General features: G+C 57.7%; 1 protein-coding gene across 1 annotated transcript; it reads right to left on the bottom strand.

Moving 5' to 3' along the window:
• Positions 1–488: 488 nt before the first annotated feature.
• Positions 489–15,243, bottom strand: VOLCADRAFT_106095 (uncharacterized protein; the record flags this gene model as incomplete). Its single annotated transcript, XM_002953700.1, has 15 exons — positions 489–679; positions 941–959; positions 2,327–2,434; positions 2,796–4,151; positions 4,530–4,673; positions 4,942–5,094; positions 5,597–5,859; positions 6,064–7,230; positions 7,677–9,030; positions 9,265–9,873; positions 10,115–10,558; positions 10,972–12,090; positions 12,354–12,683; positions 13,194–14,900; positions 15,037–15,243. The coding sequence occupies 15 exons, from the start codon at positions 15,241–15,243 to the stop codon at positions 489–491; spliced, it is 9,171 nt and encodes a 3,056-aa protein (XP_002953746.1).
• Between the last annotated feature and the right edge of the window lie 1,840 nt (positions 15,244–17,083).

Raw genomic sequence — 17,083 nt, 5'->3', positions numbered from 1 at the left:
ATTGCGTATATGTGCACGTCGTCATGAAATAGTGCACATCTTACGCGTTGTGCTGATGATGGGGGATTTCATGTTTGGGAATTGTAGGGGCCACATTCATTGGTTGGCTCCCAATATGCAGAGGGGGCAGGCGGCTGATAGGAGGGATGGCGGCGAAGTGTGGTGTTGATGGCTCGTGGCATGCAAGGCTCGATTTCGTGGCGTCACGCGAGGCTCTTTTTATTATGTTTGTTCATGCTGATACGTAGCTTTACATAACAGTACTGAGAACAGTACTGAGAGATCAAGTCGGTAGTTTGCCATGGCATGTTTATAGTATACACGGCGCTCCATAACATTCCCGGTGCACCGTCCATTTACATGCGCATACTGGAACAGAGCCCTGTCCCACAAAGAGCCATTCGTATATATACGCGAATGGCAAACATCTGGCATCATGATGGGTGCTTGTGTTGTTGGTTGAACCACGGTGTTCCAGCAGTTGGAACTTAAAAGAGGGCTGAGGACAACGCCACTGCATGAGCAATGCGGAAACGGTGCATCGGCAGGAATGCGCAGTCCCTGTAGCGTATCCTGTTGATGTGAGTGGGGTTGTCACATGATTGGCGAAATGATTCGCGACCTGTGGCTCGCTGGTGGTTGCTGCAGCTACTGCCGTTGGCTAGGGAGCTGACGTGCACTGCGAGGTTGCGGAACCAGTATTTCGGGCGCGACCTGCATTTTTGCAGATACGACACTGACCGGTTCGCAGGGTGGTTAATGAGATTAATCTGTTGGTATATTACAATAATTTAGTCGTTGCAATAAGACGGCTAGAGACATCCGGATGCTATGCGCATGCCGTTGGAATAGATGGCAACGAGAGTTGGCATGGAGGAAAACAGTCAATACTTCTTTCATGATAAGAGACGGCCCTCATGTCGTAGCCCGACCGATGCACCTTCGAATGGTGCCTTAGACTGTACAGGTGGCAAAGGCGCACTACTGGCAGGCAGGCGTGTGGCTGAGTAGGACGTTTGACCTAGACCCCGTCAGTATTCCTTCGTCCACGCCAAGCAGATCGGTGGCTGCATGGTGGGACATCCTAACTTGTACTAACTAAAGACAATTGCATCGTCAGTTCGTGCCAGTGGCCGTGCATGTAGTAACCATGGGCGTCGCAACGTCAGATGCAACACCGCACGGAGCCCGGAGTTCAGTACTTGTAACCCTGGTGCGGGGAATATCTACACGTCCAGCACAGATGTGGCACGTGCCCCCACTTGCATGGTAAATGTAGTACAGCTCGCTATGTAGCGTAGTGGAGTTTGGTGTTTGTGCATGCTGGATCTGGGTTACGCAGTCCGGCGCATTACGGCGTGAACCGCCTCGAAACGTTGCATGGACATGCGGCAACTCGAGAAACCCCCCAAACCGAAGTCACGCATGTTCGCGTGAAGCACACTCAGTCGTGCCCTCCTGAAGTCGCTACCCTACTCCGACGCATCCACGCACAAATCCAACCACAACGTGAAACCAACGGTGCATCCGGGCGCTTTGTGCCGTATAATTTGACCGTACTTCCCGCGCAAGAAAGCCATACGTATGCATACACCACGCAAGAAAGAAAGTTATTCTCCTCCGGCAGGCGCAACCGCAAGGCACCACAAACCCGCAGGGGACACTGGTTGGATCATTGTACTGCATTGCATCACACTCAACCCAGATACGAAACATGTACAGAATATTGCCCTTGAAAGCATTTCCCATTTCCTCTTTTGGGGATCAACGGATGTTGTTCAACGTAGTCTGTCACACTGCGGCTAGGACTTGCACTGTGGCACAAACCCCGTCATAGGCAAAGCTCAAACATTGGTGCATGCTCAGAAGACCCCGTTTGGCGCCTTGGTAAAACGTACAAGTGACTATGTCTGTGCTCGTCCCGAACCGGAGAGGGATGCGCTCTTCCAGGCACGTTAACTTCGCTACACGTCCTCCCTAAGAAGTGTACAACAAGTGATGTGCAACACCACCCTCACTGCTAGCTGCGCGCGCGCGCTCCCACGGTGCCCAACGTTGCTCCCGCTGGCATGCCATGTTACCCAACCAATTGCTCACAACCCGCTGTCCGCGTGTTAAAGAGCTTTGCACGTTTCGCATTCTCTCGACCCACCAGATACCTTCCAGCTATTCCGGATCCCCTGTCCTAGCCTGCATACCTGAGCCCAGAGCGCACCTCACGTCTTACGATGGCTTCCCTGCCCGGTCCTGGCGAAGGCTCATCGCCTGGGCTTTACTCCAGCTCAGCTGCTTGTTCGCTGCTTACGCTAGCAGTCGCACTGCGAACCTGCATGGCCACCGTCTGTGCGCCAATCAGCTCCATGAGCTTGCTGTGCAACTGCCGGTTCTCATTCCCCATAGTCCGCATCGCCTGTGCGCTCGTCTTTTGCGCCATCTGCGCGCGACAAAAGAGGGGGAAAGACGAACCACAAACGAAAGGGGGGAGGGCGTCAACAACTGGATAGGCCTCGACGCAGCAAATGCATTTGCATAATGAATTGAGCTCGGGTTCACCGGAACAGGCCGTGAAGCACAAGCACTAGGGAGTTCGGTGTGGTAGCCCTCCTTAAGGAATGCCAACATGGTAACTAGTATGAAAGGAAGTCAGCCTCACGTTAAAACAGCGTAACCGCTGTTGCATTTCGCAGCGCGCAGCTACTCAATCACGCATCTTCCCATAAACCTGTTCAGACACCTGGGGAATGCCAGTCCTAGAACCCCCGGTTCAAATCAAGCTGGTCATCTCCCCAGCACACCTGCGCCGCTTGGTACTTATCCCGTAGCTCCGCATTTTCTTTCTGTAGAGCTTCCAACCGCGCTGCTAGGCTATCCATTCCGCCACCTGCGGCAGCCGCCGGAGGCGCCGCCGCCGCCGCTGCAGTGCGACCTGCCGCCACTCCCCTTAATAGCTTCGCCAGTTTGCGATTTTGTGCGCTCAGCAGCGACATGTATGAAACCGCGCGCGCCAACATCTCCGCACGCCAGTGCGATGACCCGGCGGCTGCCATCGCCATCGAGTGCAACTCGCCTTCGCTGCGGGCGGTAAGCGGCACCTGCGCCAGCTGCATACCACCCGCTTCACCAGACGACGTCAGTGCCAGCACTCGCGGCACCGACGCGCTATTGCCATCAGCCGTGTGGCGGCGGCTGCCACCTGTACTGGCACCACGGCTGCGGCTTCCATTCCCAGCACCGCCGGCACTGCTGCTTCCGCCTTCACCGACCTTAAGCAGCTGCAGCATCTCAGCCCACAGCCGAGCCTCATCTTCACTAAATGTCCCTGCGCTGCCGTCGGGCTGTACCGCACAACTGCTACCCCGGCGGCGGCTGTCCACCCCTTCCTGCTCCACGCCCACGGACCACCCGGTCGTGCTGGGATGATCGCCGCTGCGGATGCCAGCCCCCTCAAGGTGGATGCATCGGCTGTTGCTGTTCAGAGGACGAGAAAACTCCGCGTGAAGAAGTTCCAGGCGAAGGCCCTGTACGCCCGCGCTGTTCGGCGTCGCTGTTGGCGGTGGCATGTGGCCCGGCGCAAGGCCAGAGCTCATGGCCGAGCTGGCCGGCCAGCCAGCTGATGGTCCCGCAGCTGCCGTACCTTTATTGTAGCAACCACCACCGCAGCCACCGCAACTGTCAACGCTATTTCCGCAAAGATCACCGCCACCGCCGTCGCGATCCGTCGTGGGGCACGCCTCCCCAATGGACGAAGTGCTGGCGTGGGATTCCCGGTACGTGGACTGGCCACCATCGTGTAGACCATGGGCTGCAGGTCCCTCCCATTGCTGACCTGCACCGGCCGAGGGCCAGGGGTTGCCATACACATGACTTGCCGGTGTTTGGCCATGGGGGCCTCCGTAGCTGTGCGCTTGGCCGTGGCTGCGGTAGCCGTCGGGCCCGGCGCTGTGGCTGCTGCTTAGGTAGCCGCGCTGTCGCTCCTGGTGGCTCACCACGGCAGCGGCGGCGGTGGCTGCCGCCGCTGCAGTCGTGGTCGCCCGGTCCAGTTGTTGCCGAAGCTCCGCGTTGATTGCCTCCTTCTCCGCAATGAGGACCTCCTGCTCGCTGCACTGCTCCGCCAGCTGCATATTGACGCGGTGCTGCGACTCCACCTGGAGCTGCGTACCAAGTCCCATCAACAATAATGACAGGGTGCTGCGTGGATGTCAGGCTGCTGGGCATCTTTGTGAAACGAGGTTCGGCCGCTGCCCTCATCTAATGGAGGGGGCAAGTTCCGGTTTCGGTGGCACCATGCCAAACAAAACTTCTTGCGGAATACACGTGCATGCTGCATGTTTGATGGCACGGGGAGGAGGCTTGCGCGTGACGGAAGGATATAAGACATAGTCAAGGGGACATTTTACGCCGGTGGAACTGGCGCTGAGTGGGCTGTTATCTAATCCAGACGGTCCCATTCCATCTCCCTTCTCCCCCACCGCAAATGCTTCTACTCATCCCCCGCCAAGCTTCGCGCTCCCTCCTTCCGCCTTCCTTACCTGTGCTTCCTTCACCTGCTCTATGAACATGTTGCGGTCCATCTGTCTGTCCCGGTCCAGAACCTCGAGTTGCTCCTTCATCCGTTGCGCCAGGTCCCGGTACTGGTTGGCGTCGGCAATCAGCGCAGCGCACTCCTCCACGTGCTGAGACAGGTAGTGGTTGAATCAGACCACACAGGTGTGGGGTAAGGAGAAATCCGGATGAATCGTAGGGCATTGAAGGTAATACTGCGTAAAATTTTCATGTGCATGCCATACGTGTCCAGAAACTACGATGTACGCGTGTCGATGTCAGACGGCGCATTTCAGACATACTAGTGTTGATATGCCAACGTGTGTCAACGTGTAGCATAGAGCCATGGATGTAGGCCCCGGCGCCATGAGTGCCGGAGCTACCTCGCCCCCGGCATACCTGCGCGTGCTGCAACTGTAGCGCCTGGTCTGCCTGCTGCTGCGCCTGCTCAAACTGCGTCCGCAGATCCGCGAGCTCAGCCTCCAAGACACGGACGGCCAGAGGTGATAGGAAGGGCTGGAACTCAGCAGCGAAGCCCGATCCCGCCACACGCTATGAAACGCGTGGTGCGGTACCGGTCAAACAGTTACGGGTAACGGATGAGAGGGCAAGAGTCAAAGACAACGTTCAGATGGAGCTTTCAAACAGGATGCCATGCGTAGTGGTGTGCGGTGTTCGGCAGCGGAGCGCCAATAATAAGGTTGTAAAAATTAAGGCCTAGACGCACGTGGGGCGTAACAGGGAGCAGCGTAAACACATTGTCGTAGAAGTTCCTTAAAGTGAGGATTGAGATACATAGACACAGGGGTTGCGTTGGCGGGCTGGGGCCTCCAGCCCAAAAACACTTTGGGAAGCACCAGCGGCCGAAGTCTGGACTCTACATCATAATGCATAGTGGGAATGGAATGAGCCGGAAAATGCGAAAAAAGGCAATGTTAGCCTTCGCTTCACCCCCTGCCTGCCATAACACCTGCCAGGCTTTGTACGGGAACCTCGGAACATACAAAACCTTTCCCGACCTGTGCTCCCTCCTTCAACAGCCCAACGCGCATACCTGCTCATCTGCCTTTGCCGTTGCAGATCCTGTGCTGCAGATAACCAGGGCCGCATCCAGGCAGCAGTCCAGCTGCTGGGCCACCGACCCAGCGCGACCGGTGAGGTTGGCCAGGCTGTCGGCTAACCAGGCCCGCTCCTGCACGGCAGCCTCCGCGGCGGCGTCGCTGAGATTGGCTGTCAATTGCCGGCGGCCGCCGCAGCCGCGAGCCGAGTCAAGAGAGCTCGTCTTCACAGGAGTTGACAAGATGGTCGTGTTTAACGCTGCACAATGGAGAATGGTCCGAAGGGACAGTATAGGGGGTGGGGTATGGACCTCACTAGTGAGTGCAAGAGGGCAGGCGGCTGTGCTTGATAAAGCGAGCAAGACAACAGGAAACAAGAAACGGTTCGCCCATGCTGTCAATCATACACGCGTGTTCCACCTTTCCCCCGATTCGCAGCCTACCCCAAAGAGCGACGGCCCACCTGCTACTTGGCCCTTCGCCAGCAACACCCCTGCCAGCTCTCCCGCTGCCTGTTCCACTTTCTGTACCGCGTATCGCAGCTCCAACAGCTGCACGGTCAGCTGCAGGCCCCTCGAGCCGCCGCTGCCCGTACCGGCGCCCAGTAGGCCCATGCCACCAGCAGTCGGGGAGTCGCACCCAGTCCCAGCGCCGAATGCAACGCCACCCATCACCAAGCTGTTGTATGACGCATGAAGCCCATCCCCGTTATGTGCTTGTGACGCTCTCAGCGGCTCAAAGCCTTGGACTTCCGGCGAACTGTCTCCTTTCAGGGCATAGTCATTACCGCGCGCCCGAAGCGATATGGAGATCCCGGGTGAGTGCGCTGAGCTGTTCTGCAGGTTCGTGACTGCAGCGGTGGCACCGGCGCCGCCTTCGTGGCCGCGATAGTACCGTTCATGGGCCCTGGGTAGAGGGTCCCTCGGTGTGCAGTCGGCGCTTTCCAGAGGGGTTGCCACTGTTCCGATAGTGAGGGGAGGTCCGGCGGACCCGGGCTCAACCCACAGGCTAATGGGCGTGGCGGATGCTGCGAGCGCGCCTGCGCCATCAATACTGCCGCGGAAGTCCTGCGAAGTGCCAAGGAATTTGTTGTTTCCCCGCAACGAGCCGCCACGGAGCAGTGACAGGCGGCGGCCTTCATCAAGCAGGGAGGCGGTGGCGATTGAGTCACGCAAAAATGATCGCGTCGGACTCAGCGGCAACACCATGCTGCAACGCTCCACAAACATGGAGGAACTGGGAGACCAGGCGGACGAGGAAAACACGGCCGAAGCAGTAACTTGCTGCTCCTGCTGCTGCCGCCAGGCTTTGGGGGTGGTGCCAGGGACAGGGCACGGGAGCAGCCGGCCCGGCGGAGCAGCCGCCGCTGGCCTCGGCGCCTCAGGCTGGCGTTCCAAGCGCCGCATGTGGTGCAGTTCAAGCAGCGCGTCCTCATGCGCTCGGCGTGCAGCTGCCAGGTCGACCTCGCGGTCCAGTAGCTTTGCCTCCAGACCTGCGCACTTGCTGCATTGGCTCTCCAAGTCCTGCCGCAGCCTCCCAATGAGCTCCTCAGCGTCCTGGTGGCGGCGCTGGAGGTCAGCAAGCTCAGCTGAGGCAGCGACGACCTGGGCGGCCAGCTGAAGGCTCGGGCCTGCAGCACAGAAGTACTTCGCAGTCAATCAAGCTTGTGTGATCTCGAAGCCGAGAGCAAAGACACCGACATCAGGAGAAAGCAAGGGGGTTCCCTTTAGCAGACAATCATTTAGCTCTACAACGGCGAATCCTCTCGCAGATTGGCTGTACTGCATACCTTTTACATCTGGGTTGCGAGGGAAAAGTGTGTTAGATGTAGTAGTTGTGGGAGGGAAACTGGGCCAGCATGCAACCTGAGTGACGGGGGTGCCTCTGCACCCTACGCAGAGGCAAGGGGATGGGGTGACACGCTTTCTAAACTCACAAAATATCCCCCAACGTGAATGTGCCAATGCCATCACTATACTTGGCTAAATGGAACACGCGAGGCCCTCCCTATGAACAGAAGCTCTTTTGTAAACACATCGACAAGTACCCCTCCAGCCCTCCTTCCAGCTTCCTTACTTGATGACTCAGACTCAGACCCTGCCTGTGAGGCAACGCCGCCGCCATGGCTACTGCGGGAGCTCCAGCGGTTCGGGGTAACACTGTAAGATGGCCTTTGCTCAGCAGGCCCCGAGACTGGCACCGGCCGTGGCGATGCCATCTCCACCGCAACCTCATGTATTGCCAGACACGAGGCCACCACGTCTGCTGCACTGCAGAGTAGCCGCCGCTGGGTACTCTCGTCTTCGGCGGCACCGGCCGTGGAGGCAGCTGCTGTGGCGCAAGTATTGGCCTCCGCCAGCTTCTGCAGCTCTACCATCTTCCTTGTGGCCACCTGCATCTCTCCCTCCAAATCCGCTACCTTACTGCGCTCCATCTCCACCGCCGCCTCTGCAGCTGCACATGCCACTGCCGCGGCCTCCGCCCGTGCTTCTGCCTCCGCGCCGCGCGCTTGAGCCTCCGCCAACGCCCGCGATTGACTCACTGCTTCGGCCTGCAGCTTCTCCTTAGCAGCTAGCAGCTCCTCCTCAGCGGCCTGCAGCTGTGCCTCTCGCTCACGCAGGGTTGCCTGTACGGTGGCTAGGTCATCTGCCAGGCTGTCCAGGTTATTCCGCAGCAGCTGGTGCTCATCCCGGACCTCCTCGAGGGCAGTCTCTGCCATGGAAGACCTAGCTTCCGCATCGCGCATCAGGGTTCCCTGCTCATCCAAATCCTGCCGCAGGTGCCGGACCCGCTCCGCCAGTGCTGACTTGTCGCACTCCGCAGCCTGCAGTCTTAAGGTTACCTCCTCAGCGGTGTCACGCGCCAATGAAAGCTCTCTGCGGAGCTGTTCCAGCTCGGCCTCCATTGACGTCCGGAAGGCCTGCACTTCAGCCAAACGCTCCATCGCACCTCGCAGCGCACTCTCTGCGGCCTTCAGGTCCGCCTGCAGCTGCTGCTGACCAGCCTGCATCTCATCAATGGATTCCTGAAGTGATGAGGCCTCCTCGCGTGCATCTGCCAGCCTGGCCGCCTCCTTGTTGGCTTCCTCGACCAGACGATCGCGCTCTGATTGAAGGTGATCCCGTTCCTGCTCAATGGACTCCACCTCACTACGGGCAGCGGCAAGCTGCACGGACAGCTGCTCGAGCATTCCCCTAGCAGCAAGATGTGCGGCTTGCAGCTCGGCGCGCTCCGTATCTGTAAGCTGCTGGCGGTCACGTGCAGCCTCTAACTGTGAGCGCAGCTGCTGCACCTCGTCCCGGTGGGCTGCCTCCACTTGCTCGCTGCGCTGAGTAAGCTCAAGAACATGCGTTGACTCGGTCACAAGGGCCATCTCCAGATCCGAGACAGCCGCAGCATTGCGCGCCGCCTCCTCTTTCACAGCGACTACCTACAACAGGCAGAGACAAATGGTTGTGTGATGATGGTAACAGACACAGGAAAAGGCGATCAGTGGATGCCTGAAGACGTCAAGTTATGCTGGCGTGTCTTGCAAAGAAGACAGGATTACAAAAAGTCATGTACTCTCCTAGGTAAGGGCGAAGTATTTTGCCGACGCATCCCGTCCACGACAGCACCCGGTCACGCCTCTCAGACGACATGCAGCAATTGAACCCGCACTCACTTCCTCAAGCGATTTGCGTGCCTCGTCCAGCTCTTCCTGCATCCTGTCCACCTTCGCTAGTGCGCCCTGAAGTTGTTCCTGCAGCGCATGCTCCCGTATCTCCGCAGCCTCGGCACGCTGCATTGCCGTGGCGGCCTGGCTTGCCATTTGCTGCAGTTCCCATGCTGCGGCGTCCAGCTGCTGCCGCAGCTCAGCCGCCTTCGTTTCTGCTTCCGCAATTGCAGCCTCATGCTGCTGCTCGGCTTCTAGCGCCTCAGCAGCCACCCGTGCACAGTTCACAGCCGCCAGCTCTGCAGCGCCGCGAGCTTCCTGCACAGCCAGAGACACCTTCTGCGCATTGTCCTCCCTACGTAAAACTTCTGCGCGTGCGGCAGCGCGCTCTGCCGCCAACTCCGCCATCGCCACTCGCGCGGCTTGCAGCTCTGCCTGTAAATGCTGCTCGTGCTCCGCTGCAGCGTCCGCTGCTGCCTGAAGACGACCCAATTCATTCTGTGCCGCTTGCAATTGCTCCTCCAATAACAGCACCCGTTTTCCCTGGGCTTGCGGAAACTGAAATCCTTCTATCTCCTGGACTCGCATCTCAGCAGGTGTGGATGGGTGACGTCCTGCCTGCTGAGGGCCAAAGCAGTGTGAGACCGGGGTTTTAACTGTTCACCCTTCGGAACCTACAAGGCTGCGCCGAATAAATAGCGGTAAGAGCAAGCCAGAAGGCTGTTCCGAGTGCAGATACGTACGGTGGCTCAACCCATGCTACAAAGCAAGCTTAGATGGAAACCAGGATAGGGCGTACGGTTTTCAGGCGGCAGCAAAAGCATGCTAAGTGTGCCCGTGGCACACGTAAACAACATACCTCGGCCGCATTTGCTGCCTTGCCCTTGCAACACCGCGAGTCCGCGGCATCGTGTAGCAAACTTAGCTGCTCCGCCACTGCGTCATCTTGCCACCGTGGCTCCCCTGCTGCTACCTCCACAGCACCATGCCCTGCGCCGGTGCTAACTGGGTCGAGGTGGTGCTCCTTCGACTCCAACTTTGGCCCCTTCCAGGTGCACACTGCAGCCAGCTGACGCTCTAGCAAGGCCACCTTTTCTCGCAGCGCAGCCGTGACCTGATCTGACTCAGCAACCTGGATCTGAGCCAGCTGCATCTGGCGTGCGATTTGCCTGCCCTCCAGGCTGAGCTGTGTATTGTAGCGCTCCAGGTCACGTATGCGCTGTAGTGAGGAGTTGAGGTGGGCTTCCAGGCGCTGACAGCACCGCTGGTGTGACTGGGCCTTCTTGTCAGCCTGACGACCACTCTGCATGCGCATGAGACAATACTAGGTCGCCTTGGATGGATGAGACAGAGAGCCAAATTGTTATTTTGGTGAAGGAGCAGCTCTGATGCACACATTCTGCGTAACAGGCATGCCGGGACATTGTGCTTGGCTTTTGCCCTGGACTCTCTGCTTGGGAGGGAGAGTCCTATGTTGGAAGGGAGAATCACTTTCAATTATTTCTGTTGCAAGATAGGGCTTTGGGCCTTGATAAGGTAGGGTTTTGGTGCTAACCGGGAAGAAGCCCCGGAACGCACGCTGGCCTGCAAAAAGGACGCGAACCAGACCAAAGAAACATTGGAATCTTCGTTCGTAAAGTGCTACTTTTTTCTTTACCAAGGGCCAAGTCAGATCATTCCCCTTGCGGACTGCGCTCCCCGGGGCCCCATTCTCACCTCCAACAGCATAGCTTGCAGCATCTTGCTTCGCGTCTGTAGCTCCACGTTCTTCGAGCTGGACTGCGAAAGCTCTGCCCGCAGCTGCTCGCTCACTCGTTGAAGATCCTTGTTGTCGCGAGAGAGCTTGCTCAGACGCGCCAGCGCCTTACCCATGGCCGCTGAGGCCGCCTGCACAACCAGCGGGTTGCCAACGCCGTTGCTCATGCTGCTGCAAGCAGAGACTTGCAAAGTTCCCTGCTCTTCGTAATCAACGTGGCTTTCACAACTGCGGACTGTTGCTGTTGCCACAGGATCCATGGCTCCATCCGCCTGTGCTCGTGCGGCTGCGGCCCTCTCCACAGGGGTGAGCTCACGCACTGGAGAGGGCGGTGGCGGTGGGGTCGGCCAGGGGGCTTCGTTCGCGGCTGCGAGTAGCTGCAGGAGCAACGTCTGAGCGTGCTCGAGCTCCTGAATCAAAGACTGGTCCTCCGCACCCATGCCGCTCGAAAGGGCGGCCCTGCTGCCGGACGCCATGCCAGCGCCGGCCGGGCTTTGGCTTCCCATCGCGCGGCTGGTGGCCGTGTCCCGCCGGTCATCGACTACGTCATCATCTACAACGGCATTGCTCATCACCCCATCGAGCAGAGGGCCATGACGTCTCGGCATGCCATACAGTTTGGAACCTGTGCCCAACCCAAGCCCGGCAGAGGCCAGCGCCCGGTTAAGTGCGGTTGTGCGCGGACTGTCGCTGTCTGAGCTGTCACTGCTGCTGTCCTCAGTGGTACCCACGTCATCCGCACGGGCACCTTCCGGAAGAACGAAGGCACGCGAAGGGGTGGCATCCGGTGAAGCGACAGCTCCGGCCCAGAACGGGCGCAATACTGATCCAGCAACACCTAAGCGGCCCATGTGGGTGCCCGCGGGTGTTCTGTGCATGACATGGCCAACGTCTCTCTCTAAGTCACGGCCGTCCTCGCCTGGAAAGCTAAAGTCGCCAAGGACTCCAGCAGCAGCAGCCCAAGGCGAACTGGCTGTCAAAGGGCCCAGCTGGTTTTGGTTGGTATTGAAACCCAGCTGGGAGGAAATATCCGTGGCATCCGCATCTAAGTCCTCCTCAAAGGCAGGATTTTCCTGGATCTGCGCATGCGTGTTGAGCAGAAGCGGAGATGAGATGAAGTCTTAGGACAAGCAATTACACATCGGACAGGGGACTTCCATAACATGGAGCCGGTTCTCAAGGAGTGGGACGTGACTGGATAGCCAACCTGCAGGCCAGGAGTGTTACACGCTAACAATCACAGCTCATGCTGGTAACCCAAAAATGCTAAAGTCCATCGACTTTTTGCGCTTGAGAACAACATATGGAAACGCAGCCGAGGTAACAGAGATTTTGGACCCACCTGCCAGGGCTGAACCTTGATGTCGCCATCAGCGCGCGGTGTCACGTCACTTCGCCCTGACAACTCAGCATCGGCACCACCCAGCTCCGTGCTGCTGCAGGTGCTGCGGTACCCGTTAGGATCGTACCGTAATGCTTTGCCGCTTATGAAGGACGACCAGCCACGGCCCCCTGCACAAACGGTTGGTGCTGCAGCGGCGTCGGTGACCAGCATTTGCTGGCTAGCCAGGCTGCAAGCACCAATCTTCCCTATGCTGTGATGGCCAAGCGAGACGTCGCGACCTTCCTTTGCATGCATGGCCAGGGACCCGGCCTGCCAAGGCATCCCAGCCTGTGTGCCGTATGGCGATTCCACATGCGATGGGTGCGGAGGCAACAGAGTGCAACCGTCCCTAGCTGAGGCTGGAGCCACATCTGCTGCTGCTGTCGTGACTTCAGCCGACTCTGCCGTATCTGCTTGGACATCAGGGACTCTAGTTGCCATCGCTGCAGGCATACTCATGGATTCCGTGTCGCGTGTTCCTCGGCGTGAAGCTGTGCTGCCCCACGCACGACTGAGCTCAACGGCGAGCTCTGCATCCGACGTCCAAGACACCTCGCCTGATGGAAAGGCGTGCGGGAAATGGGTGCATCCAGCGCTTTGGTCCTGGCCAGATTCTGCTGCAAAGGCGGCAGCGCAGGAGCTACTCAGGGAAGGGTAGGCTTCAGGCACCAACATTTCAGAAGCACTACTGCTTGTGGCATTGTGGCCACCTGTTGGATCTTCCTGCCATCCGTCTCTTCCATCACCGCAGCCACTTGTAGTCCCGCTGCCGTCCTGTGTGCAGCGCCATGTCTGCACTTGTGACCGCTGACGAGAAACATACGCATCTTCGCGACCCGGAGACAACAGCTGTGATGTGGGCTGTTGCACCAAGGGGTCAGGCAACCCTTGCTCCCAGCTGCAGACGCCGTCCAGCATCCCTATGCCCACTTCCTGCTCGGCACTGGCAGCCGCCGAGCCAATCGGGCTGTGCTGCTCCACCACAGGACCGGCACGCTGAACCGCATTCTCAGCCCTTTGTTTCGCCTCTGCGTTGCCCTGAAGTGCAATATCCCCGGGGCGCCCTGTGAAGCTGCTTCCCTCAGCGCCCCAGGTACCAGCCCAGGGTCGCGGCTGGTGCACCGATGGTGGCACATGACCCCTTGCTAAATCGTAGGGCTGGTAAGGACTGCCGTGGCCGAAGGTGGCCACCGACTCCGGCGTCAGCAGCAAGCGTCTACTGGCTGCGGGTGGGGAAGACTCACAACTGCCGGCCGGCAGCCACCCGAACGTAACACTCGCCTCTGGCAGCAGCGGACTGCGTTGGGCAGGAGGCGGCGAGGCTGCCGATCTCCAATGAAACACATCAGCCTGTTGCTGCTGCTCAGCTAACGCGGATAGGGGGCCTGCCGAGCATGTTCTTCGCGCTTCCACGCCCATCTGGCTTTCCTTCCCCATAAGGCCTGCCGAGTGGTTGTCATCCACAGGCTGGAAAGGGGTCGAGCCATACATTATGTTGCTCAGGGGATAGGCGGTCATGCCCATGCTTGGCGTTTGAAAGGAGTTGTGTGCGAAGGGCACCACAGGGGAGGTGTCAGCTAGCAGCGCCGCGATGTCCAAGCCAGAGGCGTTGACGCACGGCCCAGCCCCCTGGGGCCACAAAGCCTGGTTAGGCGGTGTTGCCGCTTGCTGCACCACGATTACTGGCTGGCCATGCTGCACAACACCGCTGGTGGTAGCATCGCTTTGCAGCATGCTGCCGTCCTCGGCTGTGCCAGATGTACATTGCGCTTGCGAGTTGGTGTCAACTGGCATGGAAGCCAAAACACGTGCCGTCGGCAATACCAGTGTGAGGCGCTTCGGTACTACCCGTGGCGTGCTTTTTGTCGTGCTGGCTTCGCGGTGAGAGTGTGTGTGCCGGAAGCTGTACCGCTTGGCCAGCAACGAACGGGACGTCGAATGCTCTTTCGTGCCTGGGGTGCTGCTGCGGTATGTCCGCACGCGCCAAGCAGATCCCTCCTCCCAATTGAGCTTCCTCTGCGGTCCCTTCATGCGTGAGCCCGCAGGCGAGTCCACGGTACGAGAGGATCTCAGCGAATCGGATGCCACTCCTTCAGCGTCCGCAGACCAAGAGCCCCGGCATCGCTGCGCTAAGGAGCCCTGAGCTCGGCATCCCTCGCTGTTAAAGGAGACTCCAGCGATCGACGGCGTTGCACCATGGACAGTACAAATTGCAGCCACTGCGGTCGTAAAAGTGGGCGGAGCCTCGATATTCCCGGCGCTACTGAGGCTGTCGGCAGGGTGAGGGCGCGCAGCGCTATCACGGAGATTCATGGAGCGTGATAAGGTCTGCCTAAAGTCCGACAGAATGGCCTCAGCCTCGTCGTGCAATTGTTGTTTGAGGTTGGCGGGTGAGACGGGACCCTCCGTGCCGACGGATGCCCAACCAGTGGCCATCGGAGAGCCAATGTTCCTAGTTGCGGCCTCGTGATTGGATCGGTTCTGCTCTGCCGATGTGGCGCCCCACTGCGGGAGGCGGGGGGAAGGAGGGTCGAACAACCAATTGAGGGCCCAACTTGCTGTGACATGGAATATAGAACAGTATTAATGAGAAATATGGGCAATCATGAATAATTATGTATTAAATCATGTGACGGCTTACCAACGCTGCTTCACTTGGCAACCGCATGAACGCGCCGAAGGGAAACTCCGCCGATAGGTCAACTGCTTTCGAAAAATCCGAAAGTGGACTTTGCTGGCTTGTGAAGATCCAGCCGTTCATCGATGGCAGCGCCAGCCCTGGTGAAGCACCCGGCTGTAGAGGACTCGGGAGGAGAGGTTCCGGCCACTCAATTTTTTGGTCCCCCATGTTATTATAATGATACTAGTATTGGAACTGAGGTCCTAGATAACAGTTCGGCGTTTCAAAAGAAAAGTGTTGACTGCAGTTATGCAGCTTAATATGCCAAACAAGCCCTGCGCTACATGGAGAACCGTGGAAGTAATTATCATTTTGTTCTCCATAATAAATACATGGTAGTTTCGAGACGGCCATGAGCAACGGCAACAATTTGGGCCGGTGCCCAGCTGCTTTTTTGAAACGGCAACCACCTCAGATGTTGTACACTCCCGAAAGTGCTCATCAAGTGCAGATGTCAATCGCCGCCAGTCCTTATCCTTATGTAACTGTTTTATCTAAAACATCTATAATGTCGATGAGGCTAAGTTATCCTGTTCCTCTTTCGCTAGTCTGAGACTGTTTATGAGCCTTCGGTGTCGTCCTATGTGGTCCCCTGCATGCTGTTCGGTACCATTTCTACGTACCTGTTATTAGCTAACACATCTATGGCGCCAGACGAGCAAATTTGCTAAGTAACGGCGTAGTGTCCCTGGAATCCCCTGGAGTTCCAGAATCAATCTTAACATAGAACGGGATAAAAAACCCTCGGCCGTAGGGGAGTGGATGCAACCCCCTAGCCGATGGATGGCAATAGATCCGGTTATAGTGACCTGCGAACCGACCAGGAGGGGATTTGACGACCCCGTTGATCCGGCGGATTCAGTTGGTTGCTGCTGGTGGATATTGCACCAAAAGTCGGCATAGGAGAGGATGATTGTGCCCAAAACATCGGGGAGGACAGGTACTGCGAGGCTAGTGGCCACGGGTAAAGCTAAACCTCCCTACTTCACACAACCATAGTATGAGTCAACGGGGTTTTCCTGAAACTGAGGAAATCGGAAGTTCCTGAGTACAATCGGCTGTTAGATGATGCCAGCTTAAGGAAGAGTCCGTCTTCTTTCACCGAAATCGTGGGTTAACGGGGCACTTGATATGGGCGTTGAAGCTCTTCTATGCCATGAGCCTCTTCATCATCCAATGGCATCTATAACGTGAACCATCCCGAATTAAACAGGTCATTATTCATTCCACTTACAAGTTCATGAGCTTTATTCAGTGCCAAGGGTCGAAAAACACCGATCGTGACACCGCGTCATGATTTGGACACCCATCGCCGCACCACCACTAGACCACCACCAATATATGGCCTTAATTGGTTACGCAGCTTCAGCCTTTGGGCGAGGCACAATTTTGGGCCGGGTTATCTTTTGCGCCACTGTTGGAACCACATACTTGCCCTCAGCCGGCAAGTAAGTGATCCCCTACCGCTAGCTGATTCTGCGTTGCTCGGCCCCATGATGGATCTATGAGCGCCGTACAAGTCTCATAACGAGTTTTGAGTCACGTCTCCGGGGATGACGGGACCCTATTGCTATCAGAACACACCAGAATCGTATCTACCTGTACCGATGCCCCCACAGCAGATGCCCGACAGGCACCCCCACCGTGTACAGAACCTTATCCTTGCTAGCTGTACCCCCTTATGTACACTGCCAGGCCGTACAGATTAATAATGAATACTCGGGCTCTAATTATAGGATCGCCAGCGTATCTTGCAGCCGACACAATTATGAAGGTGAAGCCGCACAAAATCCAGGCGCAAAGGCCAATGACAATTCGTAATAACAATTGGAACTCAACCCTTGAACAGGGAGGGCAATGGCACGAGAATGGCTTACCGGACGTGAATGGTGATGGCAGCCTGGAGGAATTTATGGTATCCCGGACCAGGGAGGAACCTTGATGCGTAACGATCCAGCACTGTAGATCCCTAAGCTATGAGTCAATCACTCTTGACTATGACCCTGGA

The sequence above is a fragment of the Volvox carteri genome, assembly GCF_000143455.1.
Source record: "Volvox carteri f. nagariensis unplaced genomic scaffold VOLCAscaffold_38, whole genome shotgun sequence".
Lineage (NCBI taxonomy): Eukaryota > Viridiplantae > Chlorophyta > Chlorophyceae > Chlamydomonadales > Volvocaceae > Volvox > Volvox carteri.
The sequence above is the reverse complement of the archived record's forward strand: the minus strand, read 5'-3'. Positions and strand labels throughout refer to the sequence as shown.